The 27805-nt window shown below is 42.5% G+C and overlaps 1 protein-coding gene and 1 long non-coding RNA gene across 2 annotated transcripts; one reads left to right on the top strand and one right to left on the bottom strand.

Moving 5' to 3' along the window:
- Window positions 1–936: 936 nt before the first annotated feature.
- Window positions 937–5099, bottom strand: LOC139060446 (uncharacterized). Its single transcript, XR_011514824.1, has 3 exons — window positions 5030–5099; window positions 2379–2441; window positions 937–1117 (listed from the first exon to the last, which is right to left on the bottom strand). It is a non-coding gene; the product is annotated as an uncharacterized lncRNA (long non-coding RNA).
- A 3832-nt stretch (window positions 5100–8931) lies between these two features.
- Window positions 8932–25302, top strand: LOC135901527 (uncharacterized). The gene is made up of 4 exons (XM_070539584.1): window positions 8932–9475; window positions 20764–20842; window positions 23823–23885; window positions 25143–25302. The coding sequence occupies exons 1-4, from the start codon at window positions 8945–8947 to the stop codon at window positions 25223–25225; spliced, it is 756 nt and encodes a 251-aa protein (XP_070395685.1). The 5' UTR covers window positions 8932–8944; the 3' UTR covers window positions 25226–25302.
- The last annotated feature ends 2503 nt before the right edge of the window (window positions 25303–27805 follow it).

The following is a 27805-nucleotide window of genomic DNA, read 5'->3' as shown; positions in this document are numbered from 1 at the left end:
GCTGCACATTGAGCACTTCGAGCTCGTGCCTGCAGTTTTCTGAACTTGAGGACCCAGGTAACGAATTAGAGCTGTTTCCATACTTTTACACTTTTTTCTCCTAAACAATACCCCACGTCTATTGTGGGATTATAACATACTTATAATTTTTATGATTTTTAGCAGATATAGATTTTACGCAGTTACAGAGGGTCAAATTTTAGCCCTCTTTAAATCCATGGTACATCTTTGATTTCATGAACGATTGTTAAAACTTTGTGTTATATGTTTCGTGCTCTTTGGACGGAACTGGTCTTCGCGCCATGAAATCTCGATATGAAACAGTCAGCTGCGGGGTCTTAAATAAGTGGCACAAATTTCGCTAAATTGCCAAAGCATTATTAATTGTTTTATAATCATCCGTAGATGCAGCAATTACGTATGCAACGAGGCAGACATTCACTGTGAGATTTTACAATGGCATATTAACAATATATGATGACGAACGACTACTTTCAACCTCACCGAAGATACCTTCAATGCATGTAATCTAGCTATCAGTGCCTCCCATTTGTCAGCCACATGATCGACGACACACATGCCGGTGCCCCAACGTGATGCGATGCTTTTCTCCTGAACGAGAGATGGCATGATATAATCTCCACAGCATTTGGTGCACAGAATTTATATGCTGACGCATTTGTCTATTTCTATTATAGATGAGACAGAAGTTGGAATAACGCAAATGCTATAGTAGTACCATAGATACGATCATAAGGATTCTGAGGGTTAGATCATTAAACTAACCAAGTGCTAAACCAATCAATTCTTCCTGAGTATCTTTTTTATCGTTGTTTATCCTAATTCACTCTTCTTCGACTGAAGTGTTCTATTTCTTGTCCTAGTAGTAGGTGGAGGCATCGTTCGTTTTAAAAACACGCGGTGCGAAAGCATAAAAACTTTTCCGCAATTGCTCACTTGCGTACTTTATTGCATGAGAAGTCGGCGTTTACAGAAGAAAACATGAAGCCCGTTCATCTTCTATCAGTGCTTCTTCACTTCTTGCGGCCGATTCCGTCAATACCTCCAACAGCGCCACCTAGAGCGGCAGCTTCATTGGGGGCCATGATGATCATAGCTGAAAACACAGAATGCCATACAAGGATGGGTTAGTAAGTTACGCTTCCGTTTAATGCAACATACCGCCTTAAAAAAATTATGGGGTTTTACGTGCCAAAACCACTTTCTGATTATGAGGCACGCTGTAGTGGGGGACTCCGGAAATTTCGACCAGCTGGGGTTCTTTAACGCGCACCTAAATGTAAGTACACGGGTGTTCTCGCATTTCGCCCCCATCGAAATGCGGCCGCCGTGGCCGGGATCCGATCCCGCGACCTTGTGCTCAGCAGCCTAACACCATATCCACTGAGCAACCACGGCGGGTGACATACCGCTTGTCATCAGAAATGTAGGCGTTAGTTAAGGGAATCCGTTTTGACACGAATGTCTGAATAAATTATTTATTTAATGAAACAATCAATTCCTTAAAGCAATGTTCGATGGTACAAGGAGTATAGTAGAAAAAGTCGGCAGAAACATACGCTTGAGAGTTAAAATGCCCGCAGGTAAACTTGCGGCGGCAATGGCGTCAATATAAGTGCGCAAAACGAGCGTCTTCACATACGGAGTTGTCACTATTCAGACTTTCACAATAAAAAGGTAATAACAAATCATCATCTGGTATTGATGCTTCCATATTATTTAAACAATAAAGAAATAGTAGACGGAACTGCACTTCATACATACACTTTACAGGGCAGTTACATGGCGTTGATAGAAAATTACAAGGGAAAATATATATTAGTTCCAGTAGCTAGCCGTCAGTACACTCGATGAATTCAATACAGGAAACATCGAAAAAAAAAACTGTAAACTTCGAGGCGTGTTTACAGACGGAGACACTGGTTTGTAATTAATAAAGAACAAGCATAGCCGGTGAAAGGGAGAAACGTCGCATCTTGACCAAGCGTTGTAATAATCATAAATCAGGCCACTTAGCCCTGCTCACAATTCTCGTAAACCAGGCTCTAATTGTGAGGCACGTAGTAGTGTAGAAATGTGGAACAATTTCGACCACATGATAATTATTAACGAGACCGCAAAGTACGCGAAAGGGGGTTCCTGTATTTCACCGCCATCAAAATGCCGCCAATGCGGTCGGGATTCGATCGTGTGACCTCGTGCCTACGAGAACAAAACTAAAGGCGCTACGCCAACGTTTTTCCATGAGGACTCATTTGTTAGGTCCATAAGCGCCACCACGAAAAGGAATAGCAGTTTTAATAATTAAAATAGCCCCACTGATAGATATATAAGCGAATTCGGCAAGGTATATGCACCTATGGCAATGGCAACAGCTGCGAGAAGGTCCATTCCCAATCCACGGTTCATCTCGACTGGTTCTGGAGAAGAAAATGCATACGATCTTTTCAGCGACAAATAAAACAAAAAAAAACAGTAATGCTTCAGGCGAAAATGTTTTACATTCTCAAGTTTACCCTTCTTTCACCAAAGCTTTGTTTCTCTTCTTTTAAAACATGAAGTCAGTATAGAAAGGGAAAGTGGATTTGGGTTTATGTTTGCAACATACTTAAAAGTTCTGCACGTAATGTTCTTTCGCTTTCCCGAATTAAAATATGAATATACCAAAGTTACCTGTGCAAGCAACACGAATGTCCTTGTAGTATTGAAAAATATTTCATGCATTTGCATTAGTGTATTTGAAGTGAGCTGCCGGAAATTCAAGTTTATTCAGCAGAAATGGTTCGACTAGGACAAATTTTGTGCAAATTCGACTTTATTTGTGCTACAAAGTGCATGGACATCTCCACTAATATTTGCCGATCCATATCTGAAACACCAGTGCAGTTTTTGTCACCTAAATCTTTTCTACCTCACAATTTTCTCGTCATGTAAAAGTGCACATTGAAATCCTAATTGTAACCTCGAAATTGCATGTATTGCTGTCTTCTAAACAGAAACTTAAGAACAATGTCTCTTCCGTGTAACACCCTCTGTCTCTATCACAACTACGCAGTCAGTTGTCCTGTAGCAAAAATTACAGACGTAGTGAGAATTCACAGCTCGCAAGTTTCCTCTGCCGACAGACCCAGTCGCAGAGCTGGTCGCCCACAGCAAGCCGAGAATGCAGCCTCTATTATCAAGTCGCCTCCTCAATATCATCATGACGATTATGCGTAATCTGACAACAAAATACCATCGCGCGTGGCCATTGCTGAGAATAAAGAGGCAGCTGCACTCGACAAGAACATTCTTCCCTGCTCACTGATGCTCATCAGCTCAACCGCCGCAACCTACTTGGACATCATGCTGATGAATTTCATTAAGTTGAAATGTAGCCGCCACGTTTTCATGTTCGCAGTGAACCACGCTGCTTTAGAGCCATGTTACTGACGGTTCGTGATGTGTATGCTGAAGGTGGCCGAATCGTTTCAGCGACAAGGTTAGCACTCGCGTCGGTCTTTTCCTCTTGCGGTGCAACGTAAATACTTGCTCATGAAACGTTGGATGGTCCTTTATAACACACACAGCTGACTGCGTTTTAAGCAGAAGGCAAATAACTTTGCGTATCATGAGCGCCAGATACTGACAATAAAACTGAGACCTGTTGAATTCGGGACACCCATGAGTGGGTTATTCTTCTGTGGTTCTCAACCTATTTTTTATTATCTTGTCCTACTGCACTCAGCATGTGCGGCCCTGCTCGCTGCTGTTGTTTGCACACGATTGCTTTTCTATGCGAAATTTAGCTTCTAGAGCAGGCCGGTGTTGTGCTCCTCTTGGTGCCCCCAAGCGACAGTTTTTCTTGCATGGTTAATATTTGTAGGTAAATATAGTAAATTGTTATATTATTATTATTATTATTATTATTATTACTATTATTATTATTATTATTATTATTATTATTATTATTATTATTATTACGAACGATGTCTCGCATATCATAGACATCTGTTCAGGGATCTCCGCTAAGCAGGCATACTTTTAAAGCCTTGCGGCGTCAAATCCAAGATTCCAGCATGTGCCTGTTCAAGAAATAATTAAAAACTTAATCGCCAAGTTCTCTCAATTCACCATCTGGATTGATATTTTCCATACAAAGAGCATCCTCCTCTCGAGGTGACCAACTTGATGAGCCCTAGTACCTTTGTATGCTAAATGCATTCTTTTTTGAAAGCGCTTGACTGATGGTAAAATTTCTCTTGAAGAGAACACCAGAAAAAGGTATTGACAAGCAACCCTACTCGCTATCAATGCTAGCGGTTCGGCTGTGTAAGCTTGCAATCAGCGCACTCTCTCTCTTCCCCACCGTCAAGATGACTTTCAGAGAACGATATACCGCAAGTTCATTCTGCTTTGGAAATGACCTGTATGAAGTGACGATTTTGGCAAAGAAAACCTATGTAAATTAGGCAGAAATCAATGCTTTCGACATAACGAAATGTTTCGTCTGTTTATTTTCATCGCCTCTCTCAAGCGCAGAAACAAAGCTTGCGTCTCGCATCACACTTATTCGGGAAAAAAATCTCCATCATCCTCTAAGGGGCACTCAACTGAGTGAGTTTCATTACAAGTACTGAAGCACAGTTCTTTACTCGACGGCGTAAACTAGGATAATAAGAAATCATTGTCGTGAGAAGACTGACGCGCGTAACAGCTTTCTTATGTGTCTTATGTCCACCTTGCAGTGTCGGCATGATTCGTGAGAGACATCATTTGAGCTGTTTAATGTTTACGATGAGGAGGGCCTGCACGCTAGAATAATGCATTGCAGAATATTTTTCTCTCATTTAAAATGTCGATGTGCGCAATGATGACCGACGAGGATATGATGTCATTCCACAAGTAAATTTTGTGATCAGAATATGCACACTTAGGTCAACCACGGATAACAAGCTCACAATTCGCGCAACTATTTGGCGACACAATCTAACGGTTAAGCTAGAAGTGTACAGAGTCGCTTTCTCACCTGTACTTGTACGAGAAGCCTTCACCAGATGTCTGCAGAAACGGTTGGTTTAATGGAAGGTCCCTTCCAGTGGGCCTTAAATACAAGGAATAAATGCTCAGGTATTTCCATTAGTCTAAATGTGACAAGCAAAAGACAGCTTAATTAAAAACGAAACGCAACATTTATGACCGGTTTCACTGAAAATTTTATCTTATTTCATGGAGAACATTTCTGATACGGCTAATGCTATAAAACGTAATTACAAGGAAAATTGGAAAGTTTTCTGCAATTTTGGATAAATGTCGTTTCATTCTCCCTTTCTCTTTCTCGCTCTAGTAATTGAAAATTCCCGCAGTAATGAGAAAATTGAGAAATACGTACGAAAAGGCCGCCATACGAGTTATTTTCAGAAAAATAATTTACTTTGAGAAATGTTCCACTTTAACCGAAACCAATTGGGTTGTCCCAATCGCGCTCTGATTCCAAAGAAGAGTTGCACTTGTAATTGGCGGGGACTTAATTAGTTTTTTGTTTCAGAAAACTGCATTAACCTCGCAGACTTCAAAGGGAGCACGGTAACTTTTGAGCACAAGTATTCGATCAAGTCACTCAAAAAGAAACTGCTGGAGCCAAAGCACTCAAACGCGGGATCGAATCCCGGCCACGGCGGCCGCATTTCGATGGGGGCGAAATGCGAAAACACCCGTGTGCTTAGATTTAGGTGCACGTTAAAGAACCCCAGGTGGTCAAAATTTCCGGAGTCCTCCACTACGGCGTGCCTCATAATCAGAAAATGGTTTTGGCACGTAAAACCCCAAATATTATTATTATTATTAAAGCACTCAAACGAGAACATATATCGATAGGTATAACATTAGTTCGCTACTTCAGCCTTCTGAGCCCGCCTATCTATCTATCTATCTATCTATCTATCTATCTATCTATCTATCTATCTATCTATCTATCTATCTATCTATCTATCTATCTATCTATCTATCTATCTATCTATCTATCTATCTATCTATCTATCTATCTATCTATCTATCTATCTATCTATCTGTCTGTCTGTCTGTCTATCTATCTATCTATCTATCTATCTATCTATCTATCTATCTATCTATCTATCTATCTATCTATCTATCTGTCTATCTGTCTGTCTGTCTGTCTGTCTGTCTGTCTGTCTGTCTGTCTGTCTGTCTGTCTCGCTTATTACGCTGACCTACAGGATCAGCTAGAGTACCTACTTGGGCCAATAAGTTTGGAAGCCTGGCCGTGATTGGTTGTGGTGATTGCATTGTAACCATTCCGGATTGAGTATATCACGCCGTCGTTGTCACGGCTTCTGCCGGGACCATGTGACCAGAGGTGCTTGATAGTTTTAGCCACTTGACATAGGATTGTAGTAGCGATTCCGAGGTTGTCATTGTATCCCTGTCTTTTCAGCTTTCTAATGCGATGTTCGCAGTACAGTCGTCGTCACGTTATAATCATCAGACAGTCGTCATGCATTCGACGTTACGCTGATATAGCGTTGTCTTCGCTGTCTGTCAATCATCGTGTTTGCACCTTTGTATTCCGACTCTATTCATTGCGTCCTTGTCAAGCCTTCTTCCAAGTCTCATTGGTTCATATTGTATATTCGTTTGAACCGCTACGATTTTTTTAGTATAGTGAGGCCGTCGTACCTGACGTCGTCCGGGCTCTGTCTTATAGACTGCCGTTAGGCTGCTGTCCTCCCACTGTCGTTTCATCTCTGTTAGCACTTCACTTTCGGCAATCTATTGATGTCATGCCTTCATCGTCATCCCGCCTAAGCGACTCTTTCTTCGTCATTGTGTTGTGGTAATTCTATGGTAATTCAAGTGATTATACTACCGTTCCCCTGCCATCATCGTCAGAGTCAATATCAGGCCTGTATAGACAGACCATCATCATAATGCCGTTGTAGTCAAGCCACCATTGTCAATTCAGTTTCATAATCTGGCTACCGTCATGTGGTCTCATCATACAGTTTTCCTAATACAGTTATCGTCACGCCGTTAGGATCATACAGTTGTCACCAACCAACTAACTTCAAGCTCTTCTGCTATTGTTGCAAATGCATCGTTTTTATCGTTTTATAACGATAAAAACGTCGCGACTCATTCGTTCTTATACCGTGATCCGGATTGCGTCAAGGTCGTTACATTATCATCCTTGAATATTCAAAATCTGACCTACCATTCCGTAGTCCTCATACATTTCTTAAAACATCTGACATTTCGCCGTCGTTATCAATTCAGTATCAGCATCCCATTTTGCCATGCCAGCGACGTCATCCCATTTTCGCCGAACCCTTAACATCATCCAAAAGTTACGACGATTATGCCACCGGTGTCATGCAATAATCGTTATGGCGTCATCGTAACACCATCGCTATCATGCGTCTTTTCTCACACCGTCTTCGTCATGTGGCCTTGATAATGCCGCCATCGTCACTTCGACTTCTTCATGTGGTCGTCGTGATACCGTGGTTGTCATGTCATTATTGTCATCTGATTCTCCTCATATAGTTTTCGCCACTTCGTGATCTTTATATCGCCGTCATATTTGAGCAATCAAGGTAATAAGGACGTCATGACACGGTCATCATACGCATATTTACTTCAATGTGTGTCAGTCATTATTTGTTCTTCCATTGTTACTGTGTCGGTGTCATGAAGTTGCGGCAATGCCTCGATGGCCATGGAGTGGGGCGATATTGGAGTACGTGGAATATAGCCGATGTAACGCGTCTCAGAATGACCACTACTAGTGGTAAACCCATGTTCCTTCATGAATATACGTTGTGTCATTGCATTGTTTCATGAATAATAACACTACCATCGATAGCCATGGTGATATGAGTTCTGCTGTTATGCTTCTCCTGTACATTTTCAAATCTCCATCTAAGTTCATCTTTAAATCTTGGTAACGTGATATTCGCTGTAGTATCTCACGTCGCCGTGCATATGCTCTCGACATAATCAACCGATACTTTCTACCTTATTCGATAAGATGGGTGTGCGTCGTTCATTCAACCATTATACCAAACACACCATGAAAAGCAATGACCTTAACTTTAGGTGTACTTTAAATACTTTTAAATCAGATTGCTTCTTTAGGGTCGAAGTACTCTAGCTTAGCATACAACAATATTGTAATTCGCGCAGGGGGGACACTTGTGTGGTTTCGGAAGTATAACAAACAGCAAACAACAATAATTACCCATAAGAACCAGTACATTGCCAGAATCGGAATATAAAATATGTGTAGGTAATATTCGTGACAATGAACAAAAAAATTACGCGAACAGGCAGTATGTATGTGTCGTTTGTCGAGCTTTACGTTCTCGCGCCGTTTTAGTGTGGAATATCAGAGTTTCCTTAAGTAAAGAAACAATGTATCCTCCTATTGCTCTGAGTGTTTACATCACAACGCATAAATACACTATGATGACGTCATTTGTGGATGTCTAAGTGCACGGGTAAGCCAATTCCAACCTAAAACTTGTTAATTCTCTAATCTTCTCACACCACTCTATCTTCTGATACCATTAAGAGAATTTGGCTTTCTTAGGCACACTTAATGCACTGCTTATAGGCCTCAAGTTTGCCCGATGCATTGAATGAAGTGCTAAATTGACATCATTGATATCATAATCGTGAGCCAATTTTCATGTCGACTGCAGAAGAATAGTTTCTGCAACCAACTTACAATTACCTCTTTGTGCCTCTAGCTCATTTGTTTTATTTGAGCTGCTGTACTTCTACATGGACACTTAAATTCTAGAATTATTAATCACTGTAGAATATACGAAACCATTTTTATGTTTTTTTCCTTAGGAGAGTTTTGCAGCATGATTGTTCTAGGGCTATATAGAGCGACAGTGGGCACGGCGGCAACGTGTGGGCTATGTGCTCAAACAAGTTTCTGCTTTTTCAACAGGCCCTTCTCATCTGTGCTTCCTTCCATGGGAGTGCACGGAGCATGCGCCTGACCGATCCGGCTACTGCTAATGATTCTGCCGAATTGGAACTTCGCCCGTGGATTATCAACAACCTCGACTCCAGGAACCAAGGTGCAACAGCGCCGTGGGAAGACAGTATAAAGCAAGCACCCTTGCCGGCAGCATCCAGTGGGCACGGCGGCAACGTGTGGGCTATGTGCTCAAACAAGTTTCTGCTTTTTCAACAGGCCCTTCTCATCTGTGCTTCCTTCCATGGGAGTGCACGGAGCATGCGCCTGACCGATCCGGCTACTGCTAATGATTCTGCCGAATTGGAACTTCGCCCGTGGATTATCAACAACCTCGACTCCAGGAACCAAGGTGCAACAGCGCCGTGGGAAGACAGTATAAAGCAAGCACCCTTGCCGGCAGCATCCAGTGGGCACGGCGGCAACGTGTGGACTATGTGCTCAAACAAGTTTCTGCTTTTTCAACAGGTCAGTTCATATTCGAGCTATAGGAGCGACAATCGCTTTCTCGTAGTGCTGCCGTGCCCACGGTTGTTGTCTTCTGCTTTTGCATCACTGTGTCTGCTGTTGTCGGGGGACGTTGAGACGAATCCTGGACCTGAATTAAAAATACTTGTACAAGAGTTGTGTGAAGGCCAAAAGGCCATTCAGGCCAACCTAAGCGGCCTAGGCGAGAGACTTAAGGCGCTGGAAGAGATTGTACAGCTTTTCAAGGACTAAGCGGCAAGTCTTGCTGAGCTAAAAGAGACAAACGATAGGCTGAATTCAGCTTTGGAAAAACATGAAGAAAAACTGGCTCACTTAGAAGATAGAATGCGGCGAAATAATCTAATGGTGTTTGGGATATCGGAGAATGTCAATGAAACTTCAGAAGAACTTGAAAAAAAAGTTGTTGTAGAATTATTCAAGAAAAAGCTCGGTCTTAACTTGAAAACTATAGAGCGGATGCACAGAATCGGAAAGCCGCATAAGAACGAATCCGCAGAAGAAACCCTGAAGCCTCGTCCAGTAATACTGAAGCTTTATGATTATAGGGAAAAAGAAAAGGTTTTTCAAAACTGCGCAAAATTGAAAGGAACTGGTGTTTCTGTTGGCGACGACTATTCAAAAGAAACACTGAATAAGCGCAGGCTACTCTGGAAGTCTGCCTTGAAAGAAAAAGAAGAAGGTTCGCGCGTGCGCCTGAACCGCGACAGGCTTACTGTAGATAATAATGTCTACGTATGGGATTATTCCAAGAACAGCCGTGTCAAGATACGGCGATTTCCGAAAGCCAAATTGACACACTCAAAGACTACACCGACAGATAGTAACCATTGAACCAATACCGTCTTCCAGGAAACAGTCTTTCGACTTATAAACCTTAATGTTCGAAGCCTCTCGAATAAAGTCGGCGATATAGAACATGTGCTAGCCAGTTATGACCCCCATGTAGTCATTGTTAGCGAAACATGGCTGCGACCAGAAATACAAGATAGCGAGTTGTTACCTCCAGGTTATAAGATAATACGTAATGATAGAAAAACTAGAGGAGGAGGAGTTGCAATAATAATACAGGAAAATATTGAATGTGTAAGGATGAACGGTATCCCAAATCACGAGAGCGCTTGGTGCCAAATCAAACTGGGAACTACTTCAGTCATAATAGGAGCAATCTATAGATCCCCTAACGCATCGATTGAATATTTAGAGGCCATCCAACACTACTTAGAAAAACAAAAAGAGCGAAACCAAAGGATCATAATTGCCGGGGATTTTAACTTGCCAGGGGTTGACTGGAACTCGATTACTATACAGTCACGGGAACGAGCTGACTGCGAAGTGTTGCTCAATATTGCTTTCGCTAACGATTTAACACAGGTAGTACAGGAAAGCACTCGAAAAACGGGAACAATACAGTCCATATTGGACTTAGTATTTCTTGATGGACGGTTTGAAAGTTATCAGGTAGCAGTTGAAGCTGGCATATCAGACCATCATCTTGTATTTGTACAAATCAAAACCAAGGTTCCGGCAACAAATCCTAAAGAATGCACTACGCAAGTTCCCAATTTCGATAAAGCTGACGACACGAGCATCATTGATTATTTGTCGTTTCATCTAGGCAGCTTGAGCTCTGACGATGACGTCAATGTGTTGTGGGCAAGATTCAAAACCATTATCTTGCACTGCGTAAGCTCATTCGTACCAATAAGGAAAAAGAGACGAAATAAAAGAAACCCGTGGATAACACGAGAGATCGTTCGCCTGAAGCGAAAAATAGGAAGACAAAGGAAAGTAAAAAATCGTGAAAAGATATCTAACCTATCAGCACAGCTTCGAATAAAGCTTTGGCAAGCAAAAAAGAAATACTACGAGGAAACCCTTCCTAACTTCATGGTATCTTCTCCGCAAAAGTTTTGGCGTCACTTGTCGCAAACCACTCAAAGCCAATACCACATTGTTGCTAACAACGAAATCATAACTGACTGTTCAACTATTGCGTCTTACCATAACCAGTTCTTCCAATCTGTCTTTTCAAATGTTTCTAATTCTACTGCTCCAACTACAGTAACATCATTCTCAGACGTGTCAGATATGCCAGATGTACGAATTAGCTATGAAGGATTACTATCGCTGCTGCTAAATATCAGAGAACATAAATCTGTAGGTCCGGATGGAATCCCAAATGCCTTTTTGCGAAGATACGCTGAATGGGTTGCTAGATACCTAGAAGTTATCTTTAACGCATCCTTACAACAAAAACAGGTCCCAGATGACTGGCTTGTTGCGAAAGTTATCCCGATACACAAAACCGGTGACAAGCAGAAAATTGAAAATTATCGGCCAATTTCTTTAACCTGCGTCTGCTGCAAACTCCTCGAACATATAATATCGAAAGCAATATATAAGTACCTAGAAGATAAGAAAGCACTACATTCGAACCAACATGGCTTCCGGCAAAAACTGTCAACTATCACACAGCTGGTTGAAACCATCCACGACTTTTCAAAAGCAATAGATAACGGAAAACAGGTTGACGCAATATGCCTTGATTTCTCGAAAGCTTTTGATAGGGTACCTCATAATGAATTAATTATCAAATTGAAACAGCTAGGAATAAATAACAATATAGTGGAATGGGTCAGGTCATATTTATCAGGTAGGACGCAATACGTGGACCTAAACGGCTACCAGTCCGATCGTTTATCTGTCACTTCAGGCGTTCCTCAAGGGTCTGTCCTTGGACCGATAATATTTCTCGCTTATATTAATGATATTTGTTCAGATATTAATGAAAACGTAACTGTGCGACTGTTTGCCGACGACTGTTTAATTTATCGAGAGATATGTAACCACAAGGATCAAAAAATGCTCAGCGAGGCACTGGCGTCTGTTGAAGAATGGTGTGAAAGATGGAAAATGCAAGTAAACAAAGAAAAAACTGTTGTTTTACGTGTTACAAACAAGGTTAAGCACGTCCTAAATTTTGATTATCAACTAAGTTCCACTGTGCTAACTACCGTTAACAAATGTAAATACTTAGGAGTAACAATATCTGAAGACCTCAACTGGACTCAACATATCACTAATATTTGCTCTACCGCTGAAAAAAAGTTATGGTTCTTAGGTCGCAAATTAAAACTCGCTCCAGCCCACGTAAAGCTAAAAGCGTATTTAACAATAGTAAGGCCTACACTTGAATATGCAAGCATTATATGGGACCCCTACCAAAAAGGATTAATTCATAAAATTGAGCGAGTGCAAAGAAGGGCGGCTAGATTCATTCTTTCAAGGTACTCCCGTACTGATTCTGTGACAGAGATGTTGGAAGAACTAAATTTACCCCCCCTCTTGGAACGCCGTCGCATAGCCAGACTTAAATTCTTGTTTTTGCTTTCTCGAAATTTATTTAACTTTGATGCAGCGCAGTACCTAATTCCACGACAAGTCCGGAGCCTACGAGGTGACCACCACAACAACTTTCTAGTATGTCAATCTCGTGTGAATACATACACATACTCTTTTTTTCCCTAGAACCATAAGAGACTGGAACGGTTTACCGAACGCCATATGTGATTCTCAAACTGTAGAACATTTTGAAACCGAAGTTACAAAATATTTTCTAAATGGACCCTCATGATCTAATATTTCCCGTGTAAGTTGTAGAATCTAGTATTGTTATATGTATATTGTTTCGATGTATGTGATGTAATATGTATCATGTAAGTTGTAGTATGTAGTACGTGACGCATTTTTCGGCTACACATTGCTGCTTTATTTTCACATAACGGTTGTTAAGTCAGATTTTGTATTATATTTATGTATAATGGCATAGCTATACATTAGCTATACAGTGCTGCGTTATGTAAGCCGGGATGCGTTTTGTGCGAATATTGTACCCCACCCCTGTAACGGCCTAATCGGCCAACAGTACCTGCAAATAAATAAATAAATAAATAAATATATGTACGAGGTCGTCGGTCACGGATGGCCAAATGTAGTTTGTATAACGACCCTTGGCTGTAGTTTGTTGCATGCTTTTGCCTGAAGCTCTGCAATTGCTAAGGGAAGTTATCTCATTAGTCTTGACGTTCGCAATAGGCTGTGTTATAACAGTGACGTTCATCCACCTGTCCGTCGAGCCGTTTATACACATTGCAATCCTGAATATGACGGCAGTATAGGGACCGAGGCTTGGTCCAATTAAACAACGTGCCACTCAGTGAGCGAAAGGCCTAATAATCGTTCGGACCGATGGATCGAGCACAATCTTTTTTTTTGTTCGCATCTGCAGGCTTGATATAGAGCATATTTAGACTAGAAGCTGTTGTAGCAGACTCGAAGCGCATTTGCCCTACGTGAATGCGTTAGGGAGTGGACGGCGTCTTTTATGTCATTATTAAAGCAGACCCCAATCGGCTTACCATAAAAAGTCAAAACTTTTGATGAGCTAAATTTATCTTTTTTACGCTTCGACATAGTCAAAGACAATACCGAAACAGGTATAGTTCAGCATCTTTGAAGTAGGCTGACATGGGCGCCTGCCTATTGCTATCATGTTGAAGTTTTTTTTCTTAATTTAAGGGTAGGGATTACTCCACAAATTCCGTTTCGGTGCGCATCAATATCTGAGTCTCTATTCTGTACAGAAGCAATTAACACAGGTTTCAACAAATGCACGTCGAGCATGCCGGAGAATAGGTCTCCAATGTCTTAATACAAAGCAACTTCATTGAGAAATGAAAAGTTTTTGCACCTAGCACATATTAGGTCCAATCTTGATTACGCCTGTACCTTGGAGGATCTCTGGCTCAAAAATGATATTCAGAAAAGAGAAAGGGTGGAAAATTCAGGTTAGGCACGGCAGCGGATAAATATGTAGACGGATAAAGATGTCGTCAAGGAAGGGAAGAAGAGGAAGAAAGAAAACCGATCAAATCTGGCGAGTAAATTGCAGCCGGGCCGCGACACGCCATGAAGGCGGACGCGATCATGGGGCTGACGCCTCGAAGGGATCGTCCTCTATGTCGCTTGGGAGCACCACGCAGACGCATAATTGCTCGCAAGCAGCATGGCACACATCGGAGGGGACGCTTTCCCACCAGATGCGCTACGGCGCTGTGATCACGTCCGAGACGTCCCGCATCGGACGCTGCACCTAGGAATCGTGCTATGTGCGGAAGGAGGAGCCGCGTCGCCCAAACACTAGGGTTCGAGTGACGCACGCTGGAAGTTTGAAGGGGAGAGAGCGAGGAAACTTATTAAACGCAAGGGTATTGGGGCATCCTAGGAAGAGTCCCCGCACGGCCCCAATGCACACAAACGAGACGAAGGGGAGAAGCGGGAGAGTGGCGCGCCACCTGTCGTGGCAGCGCCGTACATTGCGAGTAGGGGGTCTTCTGTGTTTGCCGCAAGCTGGCTCTGCGTGTGCCGCCAAGCTCAGGAGAAATGTAGCGGAAACGAACTTCGCTACTCGTTTAACTGCGACTTTGGTAATTTACATCATCATAATTACTGGTATACACCGCAGTATAACTTTCCACGGCACGTTTTTAAGGCAACACCGTATTCACTAGAGGCGTTTTTGTCCCACCTTGAACTAGCGAACTCATGGCTGAGTGGTAACGTCTCCATCTTACCCTGCGGAGACCCTGGATCGATTCCCATTCAGCCCATCTTGCAAGTTGTTTTTATTTAAGAATAGCCTTACAAGATATTTCGCTCATGGTCAACACCACCGATGACGACACCGACGCTGCCGACACCGGCTTTTCTGCGACACGAGTTCCTTAACGCTGTCGCGGTAAAATGGCGTGACAGTAATGGTATCTGGAAGGCTGTATGATGTCGACTGAATAAGGAAATCCGGAGGATAAGCTGGAGTAAGAACCTCATATTGATTCTTATTGGAATATCAACCTGGCAACGTTTAACGCTAGAACGTTATCTAGTGAGGCGAGTCTAGCACTGCTATTGGAGAAATTAGAGGGCAGTAAATGGGATATAATAGGGCTCAGTGAAGTTAGGAGGCCAAAAGAAGCATATACAGTGCTGAATAGCGGGAACGTCCTGTGCTACCGGGGCTTAGCGGAGAGAAGAGAACTGGGAGTCGGATTCCTGGTTAATAAGAATATAGCTGGTAACATACAGGAATTCTATAGCATTAACGAGAGGGTGGGAGGTCTTGTTGTGAAACTTAATAAGAGGTACAAAATGAAGCTTGTACAGGTCTACGCCCCTAAATCCAGTCTTGATGACCAGGAAGTAGAAAGCTTTTATGAAGACGTGGAATCGGCGATGTGTAGAGTGAAAACTAAATACACTATATTAATGGGCGACTTTAATGCCAAGGTAGCAAGAAGCAGGCTGGAAACAAGGCAGTGGGCGAATATGGCATAGGCACTAGGAATAGCAGGGGGGAGGCATTAGTAGAGTTTGTGGAACAGAATAATTTGAGGATAATGAATACCTTCTTCCGCAAGCGGGATAGCCGAAAGTGGACGTGGAGGAGTCCGAACGGCGAGACTAGAAATGAAATAGACTTCATACTCTGCGCTAAACCTGGCATCATACAAGATGTGGACGTGCTCGGCAAGGTGCGCTGCAGTGACCACAGGATGGTAAGAACTCGAATTAGCCTAGACCTGAGGAGGGAACGGAAGACATACATAAGAAGCCGATTAATGAGCTCGCGGTAAGAGGGAAAATAGAGGAATTCCAGATCAAGCTACAGAACAGGTATTCAGCTTTAACTCAGGAAGAGGACCTTAGTGTTGAAGCAATGAACGCCAATCTTGTGGGCATCATTAAGGAGAGTGCAATGGAAGTCGGTGGTAACTCCGTTAGGCAGGATACCAGCAAACTGTCGCAGGAGACGAAAGATATGATCAAGAAACGCCAATGTATGAAAGCATGTAACCCTACAGCTAGAATAGAACTGGCAGAACCTTCGAAGTTAATCAACAAGCGTAAGACAGCTGACATAAGGAAGTATAATAAGGATAGAATTGAACATGCTCTCAGGAACGGAGGAAGCCTAAAAACACTGAAGAAACTAGGAATTGGCAAAAATCAGATGTATGCCTTAAGAGACAAAGCCGGCAATATCATTACTAATATGGATGAGATAGTTCAAGTGGCTGAGGAGTTCTATAGAGATTTATACAGTACCAGTGGCACCCATGACGATAATGGAAGAGAAAATAGTCTAGAGGAATTCGAAATCCCGAAGGTAACGCAGGAAGAAGTAAAGAAAGCCTTAGAAGATATGAAAAGGGGGAAGGCAGCTGGGGAGGATCAGGTAACAGCAGATTTGTTGAAGGATGGTGGACAGATTGTTCTAGAGAAACTGGCCACCCTGTATACGCAATGCCTCATGACCTCGAGCGTACCGGAATCTTGCAAGAACGCTAACATAATCCTTATCCATAAGAAAGGGGACGCCAAAGACTTGAAAAATTATAGACCGATCAGCTTACTGTCCGTTGCCTACAAAGTATTTACTAAGGTAATTGCAATTAGAATCAGGAACACCTTAGACTTCTGTCAACCAAAGGACCAGGCAGGATTCCGTAAAGGCTACTAAACAATACACCATATTCCCACTATCAATCAAGTGATAGAGAAATGTGCAGAATATAACCAACCCTTATATATAGCTTTCATTGATTACGAGAAAGCGTTTGATTCAGTCGAAACCTCAGCAGTCATGGAGGCATTACGGAATCAGGGTGTAGATGAGCCATATGTAAAAATACTGGAAGATATCTATAGCGGCTCCACAGCCACCGTAGTCCTCCACAAAGAAAGCAACAAAATCCCAATAAAGAAAGGCGTCAGGCAGGGAGATACGATATCTCCAATGCTATTCACAGCGTGTTTACAGGAGGTATTCAGAGAGCTGGATTGGAAAGAATTGGGGATAAAAATTAATGGAGAATACCTTAGTAACTTGCGATTCGCTGATGATATTGCCTTGCTTAGTAACTCAGGGGACCAATTGCAATGCATGCTCACTGACTTGGAAAGGCAAAGCAGAAGAGTGGGTCTAAAAATTAATCTGCAGAAAACTAAAGTATAGCTTAACAGTCTCGGGAGAGAACAGCAATTTACAATAGGCAGCGAGTCACTGGAAGTCGTAAGGGAATACGCCTACTTAGGGCAGATAGTGACAGCGGATCCGGATCATGAGACGGAAATAATCGGAAGAATAAGAATGGTCTGGGGTGCGTTTGGCAGGCATTCCCAAATCATGAACAGCAGGTTGCCATTATCCCTCAAGAGAAAAGTATATAATAGCTGTGTCTTACCAGTACTCACCTATGGGGCAGAAACCTGGACGCTTACGAAAAGGGTTCTACTCAAACTGAGGACGACACAACGAGCTATGGAAAGAAGAATGATAGGTGTAACGTTAAGGGATAAGAAAAGAGCAGATTGGGTGAGGGAACAAACGCGAGTTAATGACATCTTAGTAGAAATCAAGAAAAAGAAATGGGCATGGGCAGGACATGTAATGAGGAGGGAAGATAACCGATGGTCATTAAGGGTTACGGACTGGATCGCAAGGGAAGGGAAGCGTAGCAGGGGGCGGCAGAAAGTTAGGTGGGCGGATGAGATTAAGAAATTTGCAGGCATGGCAGGGCCTCAATTAGTACAAGACCGGGGTTGTTGGAGAAGTATGGGAGAGGCCTTTGCCCTGCAGTGGGCGCAACCAGGCTGATGATGATGATGATGATATTGATTCTAGGACTATGACGGCATGAGAACGCTAGCACAATCATTTCAATTACCACAAAATAATTACAATACAATGAAAAAGAAAGTGAGATAATGTGGTCTGACGATGAACATGACGGCAATGGGTTGACGGAAGTGAAGTGCTAACAGCGATCAAACGAGAGCGCAAAGACAGCAGCCTGACGATAATCTGAGACAAAGTCGCGACGAGGACGATGCATGGGCTACGATGGTGTCACGAGACGAAAAACAATCCTGGGTCTGAACATGAACCAATGGGTCTCCGCACAGGAAGTGTCGGATTACAGAGCTGAAAAGACAGGCGTGCAAGGATTATGCAAAAAAGGTGAGGCGTGCAGACAGGACCCAATAGAAGTGGACAACACGAGCGCCGACTATTAACTGAAGAAAGCGCCGAGGCGAAAAAAGAAAGAAGACACAAAACTCATCTCCGCAACCTCTGGAATGGTATCACCACGTGTCAGTCGGGTACATGTGCCGCTCTACGTGAGAGATTGCTGTTAAGGCACATACTCTCTTCCCTATGTAAAGTAATCGAAGGTTGACTCACGCACGCACTTCCACCATTTTAAATTTGTCATGCCTCTACCATAAGACGCGTAAAACTACCAATCCAAGCATTCCAAAATAGTAAGAAACGGAATTTCCATGTTGTGCCCTAAGTCTTCACTCAGCAGATCGTGCATGCGCGAAATGAACTCCAGCTTTAATGCACAGGTCCTGCGCGTATTAGAAGTAGGTTTTCCTAGCGTAGCAGTGGCCACTGTGGCTTAATGCCTAAAGAAGTCGGTTTCGAGGGGAACAGACGCGATTACAGATAGTGTAATGTACAGAAAGTGAAAGTGTAAAGTGTAAGTGTAATCAAAGGGTAGTGGCTATTCCGTACATTCATTCAGTATCGCACAGGCTTAAAGAAGTTGCAAGCAGATATGATGCTAATGTTGCTTTCACTGCTCCCAATGAGCTAGGTAAGATATGCGCTGCCGTGCAGAGGAAGAAGGAGCAGGTAAAAGGCAAAAAAAAAGAACAGATATTTGTCCAGTGAAGCACAATTAGAACAACAGTTTCACTGACGGTCATATGGGTGTGGTTTATAATGTTGCCTGTAACTGTGGCCAATTCTACGTAGGGCAAGCTAGGCGGTGTATCAATCAGAAGCTAATTGAACATAAAAGGTCTTTAACCGGCGGATCGCCTTCTAATCTTTTCCTTCTTTGCCAAGATTGTGACTGCAGGCCAGCGTAAGATGAATGCGCGATATTGTATATGCACAAGAATGAAGATATACGTCTTATGGTAGAGGCATGGCCAATGATGGAAGTGCGTGCCTAAGTCAACCTTCGATTACTTTACATAAGGAAGATATAAAGTGCCATATCAGCTCTCTCTCGCGTCGACCGGCCCATGTACCCAACTCACACGTGGTGATACCATTCCAGAGCTTGCGCGGATGAGTTTTGTGTCTTCTTTCTTTTTTCGCCTCCGTGCTCACTTCTGTTTATAGTCGGCGTTCGTGATGTCAACTTCTCTTGTGTCCTGTCTGCAGGCCTCAATTTTTTTCATAATAAATCCATACCAACTAGCTCAGCTTTTACTCGTTCTAAGGGGTGGTATGATGACGATACGACCACAGGTTATCACAACCAGGAGCCCATAGGCACTGGCTAAAATAGGTACACTACTTTGTCCAGTAGGTGAGCGCAATCAGCGACATAAAACGTATATATATATATATATATATATATATATATATATATATATATATATATATATATATATATATATATGTGTGTGTGTGTGTGTGTGTGTGTGTGTGTGTGCGTGTGTGTGTGTGTGTCGATAGATACATACATACAGACATAGCCGGGATCACAAGTCTAAATTTCTGGACAGGTTGAGAAAGGCTGCACTGCCGAACGAACGTTATTCCTATAGATATATATTCACGTTTATTCTCCTTTGTCTCCAGCACGTTCTTTTTGACCGTCTTGATCGTATACTAGTACGCAAAATTTTTCTTGCTCCCTTTTGTAGCTCTTTCAGGTTGATGCAGTTTCCTCAAAGAAACAACTCATGAAACACGCGCCAATTTCAAATAAAATTCTTCGTTAGAATGAGAGAGCACCATTCGTGCGATTCTATCCATTTTGGTAAAACTTGCGCATTGTTCAGTCATGAATTTTTTTTCTAAGATTGCTTACAGGGCAGTCTTTTATTCATGTGTCAGTGTACCTACCGACATTACCTCATTACTACGCAATTTTAGTTACTGTAGCCGGAGAGAGAGAAAAAGAAAGGTAGAGTGAAAATAGCTTTATTGAATTATGCAGAAAGCTTTCTTTTTTGTCTTGCAATCAACTTTTACAACATAGGCTGCACATGAAAAGATCTGCACGGAAATAAGATGAAGCTTTGAGTGAAACCTGTCAAGAGTGCTGCGTTCCTTTTTTAATTAGGCTGTGTTTTGCTTGTAAAATTTAGTCTAATGCATATGCATGAACAATGCTTTCTAGTATTTAAGGTCAACTGAAAGGGACCTTCCATTACACAAACCTTTCCTGCCAGCATCGTTGAAGGCTTGTTGTACAACAGGTGAGTAAGCGGCTCTCTACCCTTCTAGCGTAACAGATAGACTAGGTCTCTATGTAGATGGGCAAACTTTGGGCTTGTTACGAATGGCGCACATAAGTGTGCATATTCGGATTAGAAGATTCACTTGTGAAATGGCATTGTATATAAAGTTTACTCATTCCCTTTTCCTCTTCCGTCATCATTCGCACGTGTGTAATATTCTGCGAAGTATTAAAGTAGCTTTGAGGCTCTCCTTATCATAAAAATTAACAGCTCCAATCATGTCTCTCACGCTTCATGACGACGCTGCAACGTGGAAACAGTACAGATGCTAAAGCTGTTACACGCGTCAGTCTTCTCACGACATTAATTTCTTATTATCATCGATATTATTATCATGTTATCATATCAACCTCGAGTAAAGAACTGTGCTTCAGCAAGTGTGCTGATCAAACTCACTGTGTTTATGTGGTCAGTTCTGTGCCCCTTAGGGGATGACGTACAATTTTCCTAAATAAGTGTGACGCGACGCACAAGCTGCGTTTTTATGCTTGAGTAACGTTATGAAAGTAAACAGAGGGGACAACATTTCGCTGTAACAAAAGGAACACCTTGTGCCAAAGGCAGAAAGGAGTTCTTTGCTACAGTCCTAGATTCATAAGAACCATTTCCAAAGCAGATTAGTGTCACGGTATATCGTTCTCTAAAAGTCATCTTGACGGTGGGGATGACAGACTGTGCTGATTACAAGACTACAAAGCGAAACCACTAACGCAGGTAGCTATTTAAATTGCTTTTCAATCATGTTTTCCACATCTGCTCTAGCGTCAGTTTAGCGTCAGTCAGGCACCTTTAAAAAAAATTCAGGATACAGCGGTACTAGGCCTCGTCAGGTATGTTACCGGAAAAAGAGGACACTATCTTCAAGGAAAATATAAATACAGATGGCAAATTGAGAGAATAAGGTGATTAAGATTTTAATTAGTCTCGAGAATGCACGTGTTGCAATTCTGGATTTGAAGTCGCGATGGTTTAAAATTTTGCCTGCTGCGCGGAGAACCAGGAACTGGAGCCACTATCCTGCTGTCCATGATATGCGGGACATAATAATAATAATAATAATAATAATAATAATAATAATAATAATAATAATAATAATAATAATAATAATAATAATAATAATAATAATAATAATATAATAATAATAATAATAATAATAATAATAATAATAATAATAATAATAATAATAATAATAATAATAATAATAATAATAATGTATTTGTCTACACAAATTATTCATAGTGATAAGACAGAGAGAGAGAGTAGTTGGCAGGAGGAGTACAATATCGGCCGGGTCTAGAGGCTAAATTATGCATAGAAAATCAATTGTGTGCGAAGAACTCCAGAGAGCAGGGCGGCGTATGGTGAGTGCAGAAGGTCAAGGTAATAAAAAAAAGAATAGGTATAGAGCAGCAGAAGAAAAACCCACTCACGGGGGTCATGAAGCCATCAGGCGTCAGTTTGTTGTCAGTAGCTTGCGCACATGGTAAGCAAAGTTATTTGTCTTCTGCTTAAAAGGCAGTCGGCTGTGTGCGGTAGAAACGATCGTTCAACTTTCTGGGATAAGTGTTTACATTGCACCGAAAGCGCAAAAGACCGGACTGTGTGCCACATTTGTCTGTGAAACCATTCGGCCACCTTTGATATACCCAACACGAACCTTGAGTAACGTATCTCAAGGTGGCGAGGTAAATTGCCAACGCGAGAACATGGTGGATATATTCAAACTCAATTGCATTTATCAGCGTGATGTTCAAGTAGGTCGCGGCTGCCGAGCAGACGAGCATCAGGGAGCAGAAAGGGATGTTCCTGGCGAACGCAGCACTCCTTTGTCCGAGACGAACGTCGCTGCCTTTTCATTCTCAGCAATGTCCACATGCAACGGCATTTTGCTGTCAGATTAGGCATAATCACCAACATGATATTGAGCAGACGACATCATAATAGAGGCTGCACTACCGGCTTGCTGTGGGCGACCGGCTCTGCGACAGGGTCTTTCGGCAGAGCAAAGTTGCAAGCTGCGATTTTTGTATGCGTGTTTCATTCTTCCTGCATTAAAACTGACTGCGAAGTTGCGATAGAAGCAGAGTGTTGTACACAGAAGGGAGGTCGTTCATAAGTTTCCGTTCAGAAGACTGAAGCACACGTAACATATTTAACAGGGATAGGTGGGCAAGTTGGTGGTTGATATTGGAATGCATCAGGCAACCGCACAAACAACAAAGGACAAAGAAGGAAACACACAGGACAGTCACGCAGGACACGCGCCTGTCCTGTGTGTTTCCTTCTTTGTCCTTTGTTGTTTGCGGGGTTACATGATGCATTCCAGCACATGTAATTTGGAGGCTACAAATTGCGTTGCCAGTGCACACTTCTACATGGCCAGAAAATTCCGCTATAAAGGAGATTTAGGTGAGGAAAGATGCATTGGCGTTTCAGATACCAATACGCCGAAGTTTGTTAGCGCACCCTTTTGGGCAAGCATTAGTAGCAGAGCCCAAGCACTTCAAATCACAATTACAGTCATTTTGCACCATAGCTGTCCTAGTGCTAACATTTTTGCCAAACAAATTTGAATTCCCTGCAGCTCAGCTTCAATTTTTAATTTTAACTTGCAATCTAATGTGAATATTTGAAATTCATTCAATATTTTCATTATTACAAGGTCGTTGCTGTTGCTTGCACATGGAACTTAGGTATTTGTATATATTTATTCGGAAATGCAAAAGAACGCTACCTGCATAATGTTTAAATCATGTTGCAACCCTCAAGACAAATCTAATTTCCGCTCTATTCTCGCTTCACGTTTGCGAACAAGAGAAACAAAGCTTTGGTGATAGAAGGAAAGACCTGAGAATGTGAAAAATTTTTGCCTGAAGCATTATTGTTTTTATTGTTTTATTTGTATCTGAAAAAAAAACATATTTTATTTCTTCCCCAGCACCCGTCAAGATGAACCGTGGATTGGGAATGGACCTCCTCGCAGCTGTTGCCGTTGCTATAGGTGCACATACCATGCCGATTTCCTTTATATGTATATCAGTAATCATATTTTAGTTATTGTAACTGCTATTCTTTCTCGTATTACGCTTATGGACCTTACGAATAACTCTTAATGGAGAATAGCATTGCGCCTTTTGTTTTGCTTTGATAAGCACTAGGTCGTAGGATGTAATCCTGACCACAGTGGCGGCGTTTGTATGGTTTCGAAATCCAGGAACGCCCATGGCCTGTATCTTGAAGGCTAGTTAAAGACCCCCATGTGGCGAGAATTAATCCGTGGTTCTACACTACCACGTGCCTCACAATCAGAGCCTAAGTCATACGAATGGCAAATTGGAGTAAATGGCATTGATTCATGAATAATACAGTGCGTCATAATGTCGTTATGTGTGTCCCCTTCGCCCTCTGTGCTTGTGCTTCAAAAATTATGAATATACCCTAGCCAATTGCCAAATATTTAGCGAATATGCTATATGTATGACAATGCAGCTTAACATGGTAGCATTTAGTCCGATACAACCTAATCCCGCAATAGCCCCTCGTTGGTTTCTGAAGAAAATATCACTGGTAGACAAGTGATTGTTTTCTTAGCCCATCTGATGGTGTTTAGAGAATGCTCTAGAGAATGTGGATGTAGAGTTTCAAAATGAGCCGTAATAAACAAGCAGTTCTTTTTCATCATACTTATTTTGCATTGTCTTGGTCTGTAAACACACCTTAAATTTTAATGCTTTATTTCAGCTGTGTTTTCTGTGCTGAGTACATCCAGTGTGCTGGCGGCTAACTGCTGGAACTGATATATACTTCTCTTGCAATTTTCTATGAACACGATTAAAAATGTATGTTTGAAATGAACTTCTGTGCTCTATTTCTTTTTTTGTTTGAGATATTGTGGAAGCTTCAACACTAGACGATAATCTGCTATTACCCCTAAGTTGTGGTATTGTGAATACTGATAACTCCCTTTTTAAAACACTTGTATTGCGCATTTGTATTAACGCCATTGCCACCACAGGTATAACTGCGGGCATGCTACCTCTCAAACTCCGTTTCTGCCGACTTTTTCCACTACGCTCCTAGCACCATGGAACAGTGCTTTTAAAGAATTGACTGTTTCATTGATTATCTATTCATTCAGACATTCGTGTCAAATGGACGTCGTTAAGTAACGCCTAAATTTCTCCAGACAAGGTGGTATGCAGTCTTAAATGGAGGCGTAACTTACTAACCATCCTTGTAATGCATTCTGTGTTTTTAGCTATGATCATCATGGCCCCCAATGAAGCGGCCGCTCTGGGCGGGGGTGTTGGAGGTCCTGATGGAATCGGCCGCAAGAAGTGAAGCAGCACTGATTGAAGATGAACGGGCTTCAAGTTTCATTACGACAGCGCCTTATTGCCATGCAATAAAGAACTCAAATCAGGAAATGGGGAATGTTTTGCACGCTCTTGCACCACGTTTTTTTTTTTTTAACGAACAATGCCTACACCTGCTTCTAGGAAAAGAAATATCAAAACTCCTTCTTCGAAGGAAAGTGAATTAAAATAAACAAGCACAACAATTTATTTCGGAAAAAATTGATTGGTTTAGCACGTGGTTAGCTGAACGACGTAATTCTGAGAACTCAATAGACCGTATCGATAGCACAACTATGGCATTTGCGCTAATCCCATTTCAAGAAAAATCTTTTTCCAGATTTCAACCACAGATAGCAATTTTGGACCGGCGTTTGCTGTGTTCTCCGCTTCGACTTCGTAAATGACTGCCTCTCGTTTTCCAAACACACTGGTGCGGCGATATCCAATTGCGTGTTGCTGGCTCGCGATATTCACGTGTCTTTCATGGTAGAAGTAGAGACATGCATCTGCATAGGAATGGAGTGCAACAGATGCAGTCGACTTTATGTCATGGGATGATGCATTCAGGAAAGAACCTTCGCAGCACGTTGAGGTACTGGCGCGTGTGTCGTCATTCAAGTGGCTGAGAAATAAGCGGCGCTGATTGCTATATTAGGTGTAAGATATATGCATTGAAGATAGTTTCGTTCGGGTTGAAAGTAGCAGTTCGTTATCATTTATTGCTACTATGTCAACGTAAAATCTGGCAGCAAATGTCTGTGTCATGTCATAAGTAAATAATTAATATACAGGTAACCATAAAAATGTGTGTCATGTGTCATGTGTCTTTGTCATGTCATAAGTCATTAATTAATATACAGGTAACCATAAAAATTAATATACAGGTAACCATAAAAATAACATACAGGTAACCATGAGATTAAGGCGAGGAAGAAGACGAAGTGCTTCTCTTGCGGAACACATCTCGCCCGTCTCTGTGTTTTTCTGGACTTCTTACTGCACCTCCGGGGTCTACCGCCCCCTCCATCGCGGTGATGGATGTACAACACCCCGAGGATCCTCCCGGTTCCCGTTCACCCGCGGACATCGGTTCGAGGAAGCGAGGAAATACGTCGAGTGGTAGCGAGGACACAGAGCTGTACTGCGCATCAGGTGACGAGTCCTCGGAAGACAGCTTTCGACTTGTCCAGTACCGCAAGGCGAAACGAAGAATAATCACCTCATCTTCGGCGTCCAGCTCGAACACTGTGAAAACATCTCCTCAGCGATGGCCTCACTCCATCTTGTTTGTGCCACAGAACGCTACCGACAACCTGCGCATCCTCAGCAGGCAAGCACTCTCCGTGTATCTAGAAAACACCGTGCCAAATGAGATCAAGGATGTTAGGATAAATACTAAGCGAAACATCCTGACAATCGATGTGATGAACCCGAGTGCACTGACCATACTACAACATGTAACGCAGCTGGGAAACATCAAGTTCCCGTCCATCGTGCCAACGAATGGTGCCACAATAACAGCAGCCATCTATGACATTGACAATGAGATATCTAATGCAGACCTCCCAATTCTCATAAAACCAGCAAGCGAACACAACGTGATTGTGCATGTTGGTCGCCTCGGCAACACGCGTTGTGTGAGGATAACCTTCAAACGCGGCTGCCTTCCACCCTACGTGAAGGTCGGCCACTTTCGCCACCAGGTTCGGCCATTTATTCCAAGACTAATGCAATGCTTCAATTGTCAGAAGATTGCACATGTGAAGGGTGCTTGCAGAAATTCGGCCGTGTGCCCTCGATATGCCGAACCCCACTCAGAAGACAACTGCAGCACAACCACGTTCAAGTGTCCTAACTGTCAAGGTGATCACTGCGCCTCTTCCAAAGACTGTCCCCAGATCAAGAAAGAGATCATCATTCTTAAACAAATGGTGAGACAAAACTCTACCCACAAAGAGGCCGCTGTGAAAGTACGGCAAAGACGGCGTCACCGACGAAGGTCTTCACGGCGAAAAACATCAAGCTTTCAGGAAAAGTCCCCTCGTCAAGCATCATCATCAACGGACGTTTCCAGCACTCCGAACACAATGCCGGAAGGAAGCAATCTGCCAGATCTCTCTCCACAAAGGAATGGCCGCCACTTCCGCGTACACGACCGCCAGAAGAGCCGCAGAAGAAGCCGCCCCCAGTACAGCAAGGTGCTGTATCCGAGGTGTCGCGGAAAACAGATGAGCAAGTGATAGCACTTGTTAGGCCTTTAATGAATGCCATTCGCGTGCTGCTAAGCAACAAGCACACACCGTCTGCCAGAAGTGTGCTTCAAGTACTGGATGCTCTGAGTCCGGTGCTTGCAACCCTTGAGTACATCATGGCTCCACAGCCACAAACTTTTAGGGAAGAGGTCCGACAAGCAGCTATATTTCAGTGTAGTGCCCGCGGACTCAGAGCGCGCCTTTCGGATTTCCGTCGCTTCGTGTTCGCCAATATGTTTCCCATTATCGTCATTTGCGAACCGAACTTATCGAACAAAATAAGGCTTTCTGGATATGAATCATTTATGTCG

The sequence above is a fragment of the Dermacentor albipictus genome, chromosome 5 (assembly GCF_038994185.2).
Source record: "Dermacentor albipictus isolate Rhodes 1998 colony chromosome 5, USDA_Dalb.pri_finalv2, whole genome shotgun sequence".
NCBI classification, from domain to species: domain Eukaryota; kingdom Metazoa; phylum Arthropoda; class Arachnida; order Ixodida; family Ixodidae; genus Dermacentor; species Dermacentor albipictus.
This window is presented reverse-complemented; position numbering and strand designations above follow the sequence as displayed.

What these genes read in the sequence shown, in the direction of transcription:
- LOC135901527 (XM_070539584.1), top strand. Translation starts at nt 8,945, where the DNA reads ATGTGCTCAAACAAGTTTCTGCTTTTTCAACAGGCCCTTCTCATCTGT. An exon ending in GAAGGCTTGTTGTACAACAG is followed by an intron (nt 20,843 to 23,822) that starts GTGAGTAAGCGG and finishes TTTCTTCCCCAG; the next exon opens with CACCCGTCAAGATGAACCGT. An exon ending in AGCTGTTGCCGTTGCTATAG is followed by an intron (nt 23,886 to 25,142) that starts GTGCACATACCA and finishes CTGTGTTTTTAG; the next exon opens with CTATGATCATCATGGCCCCC.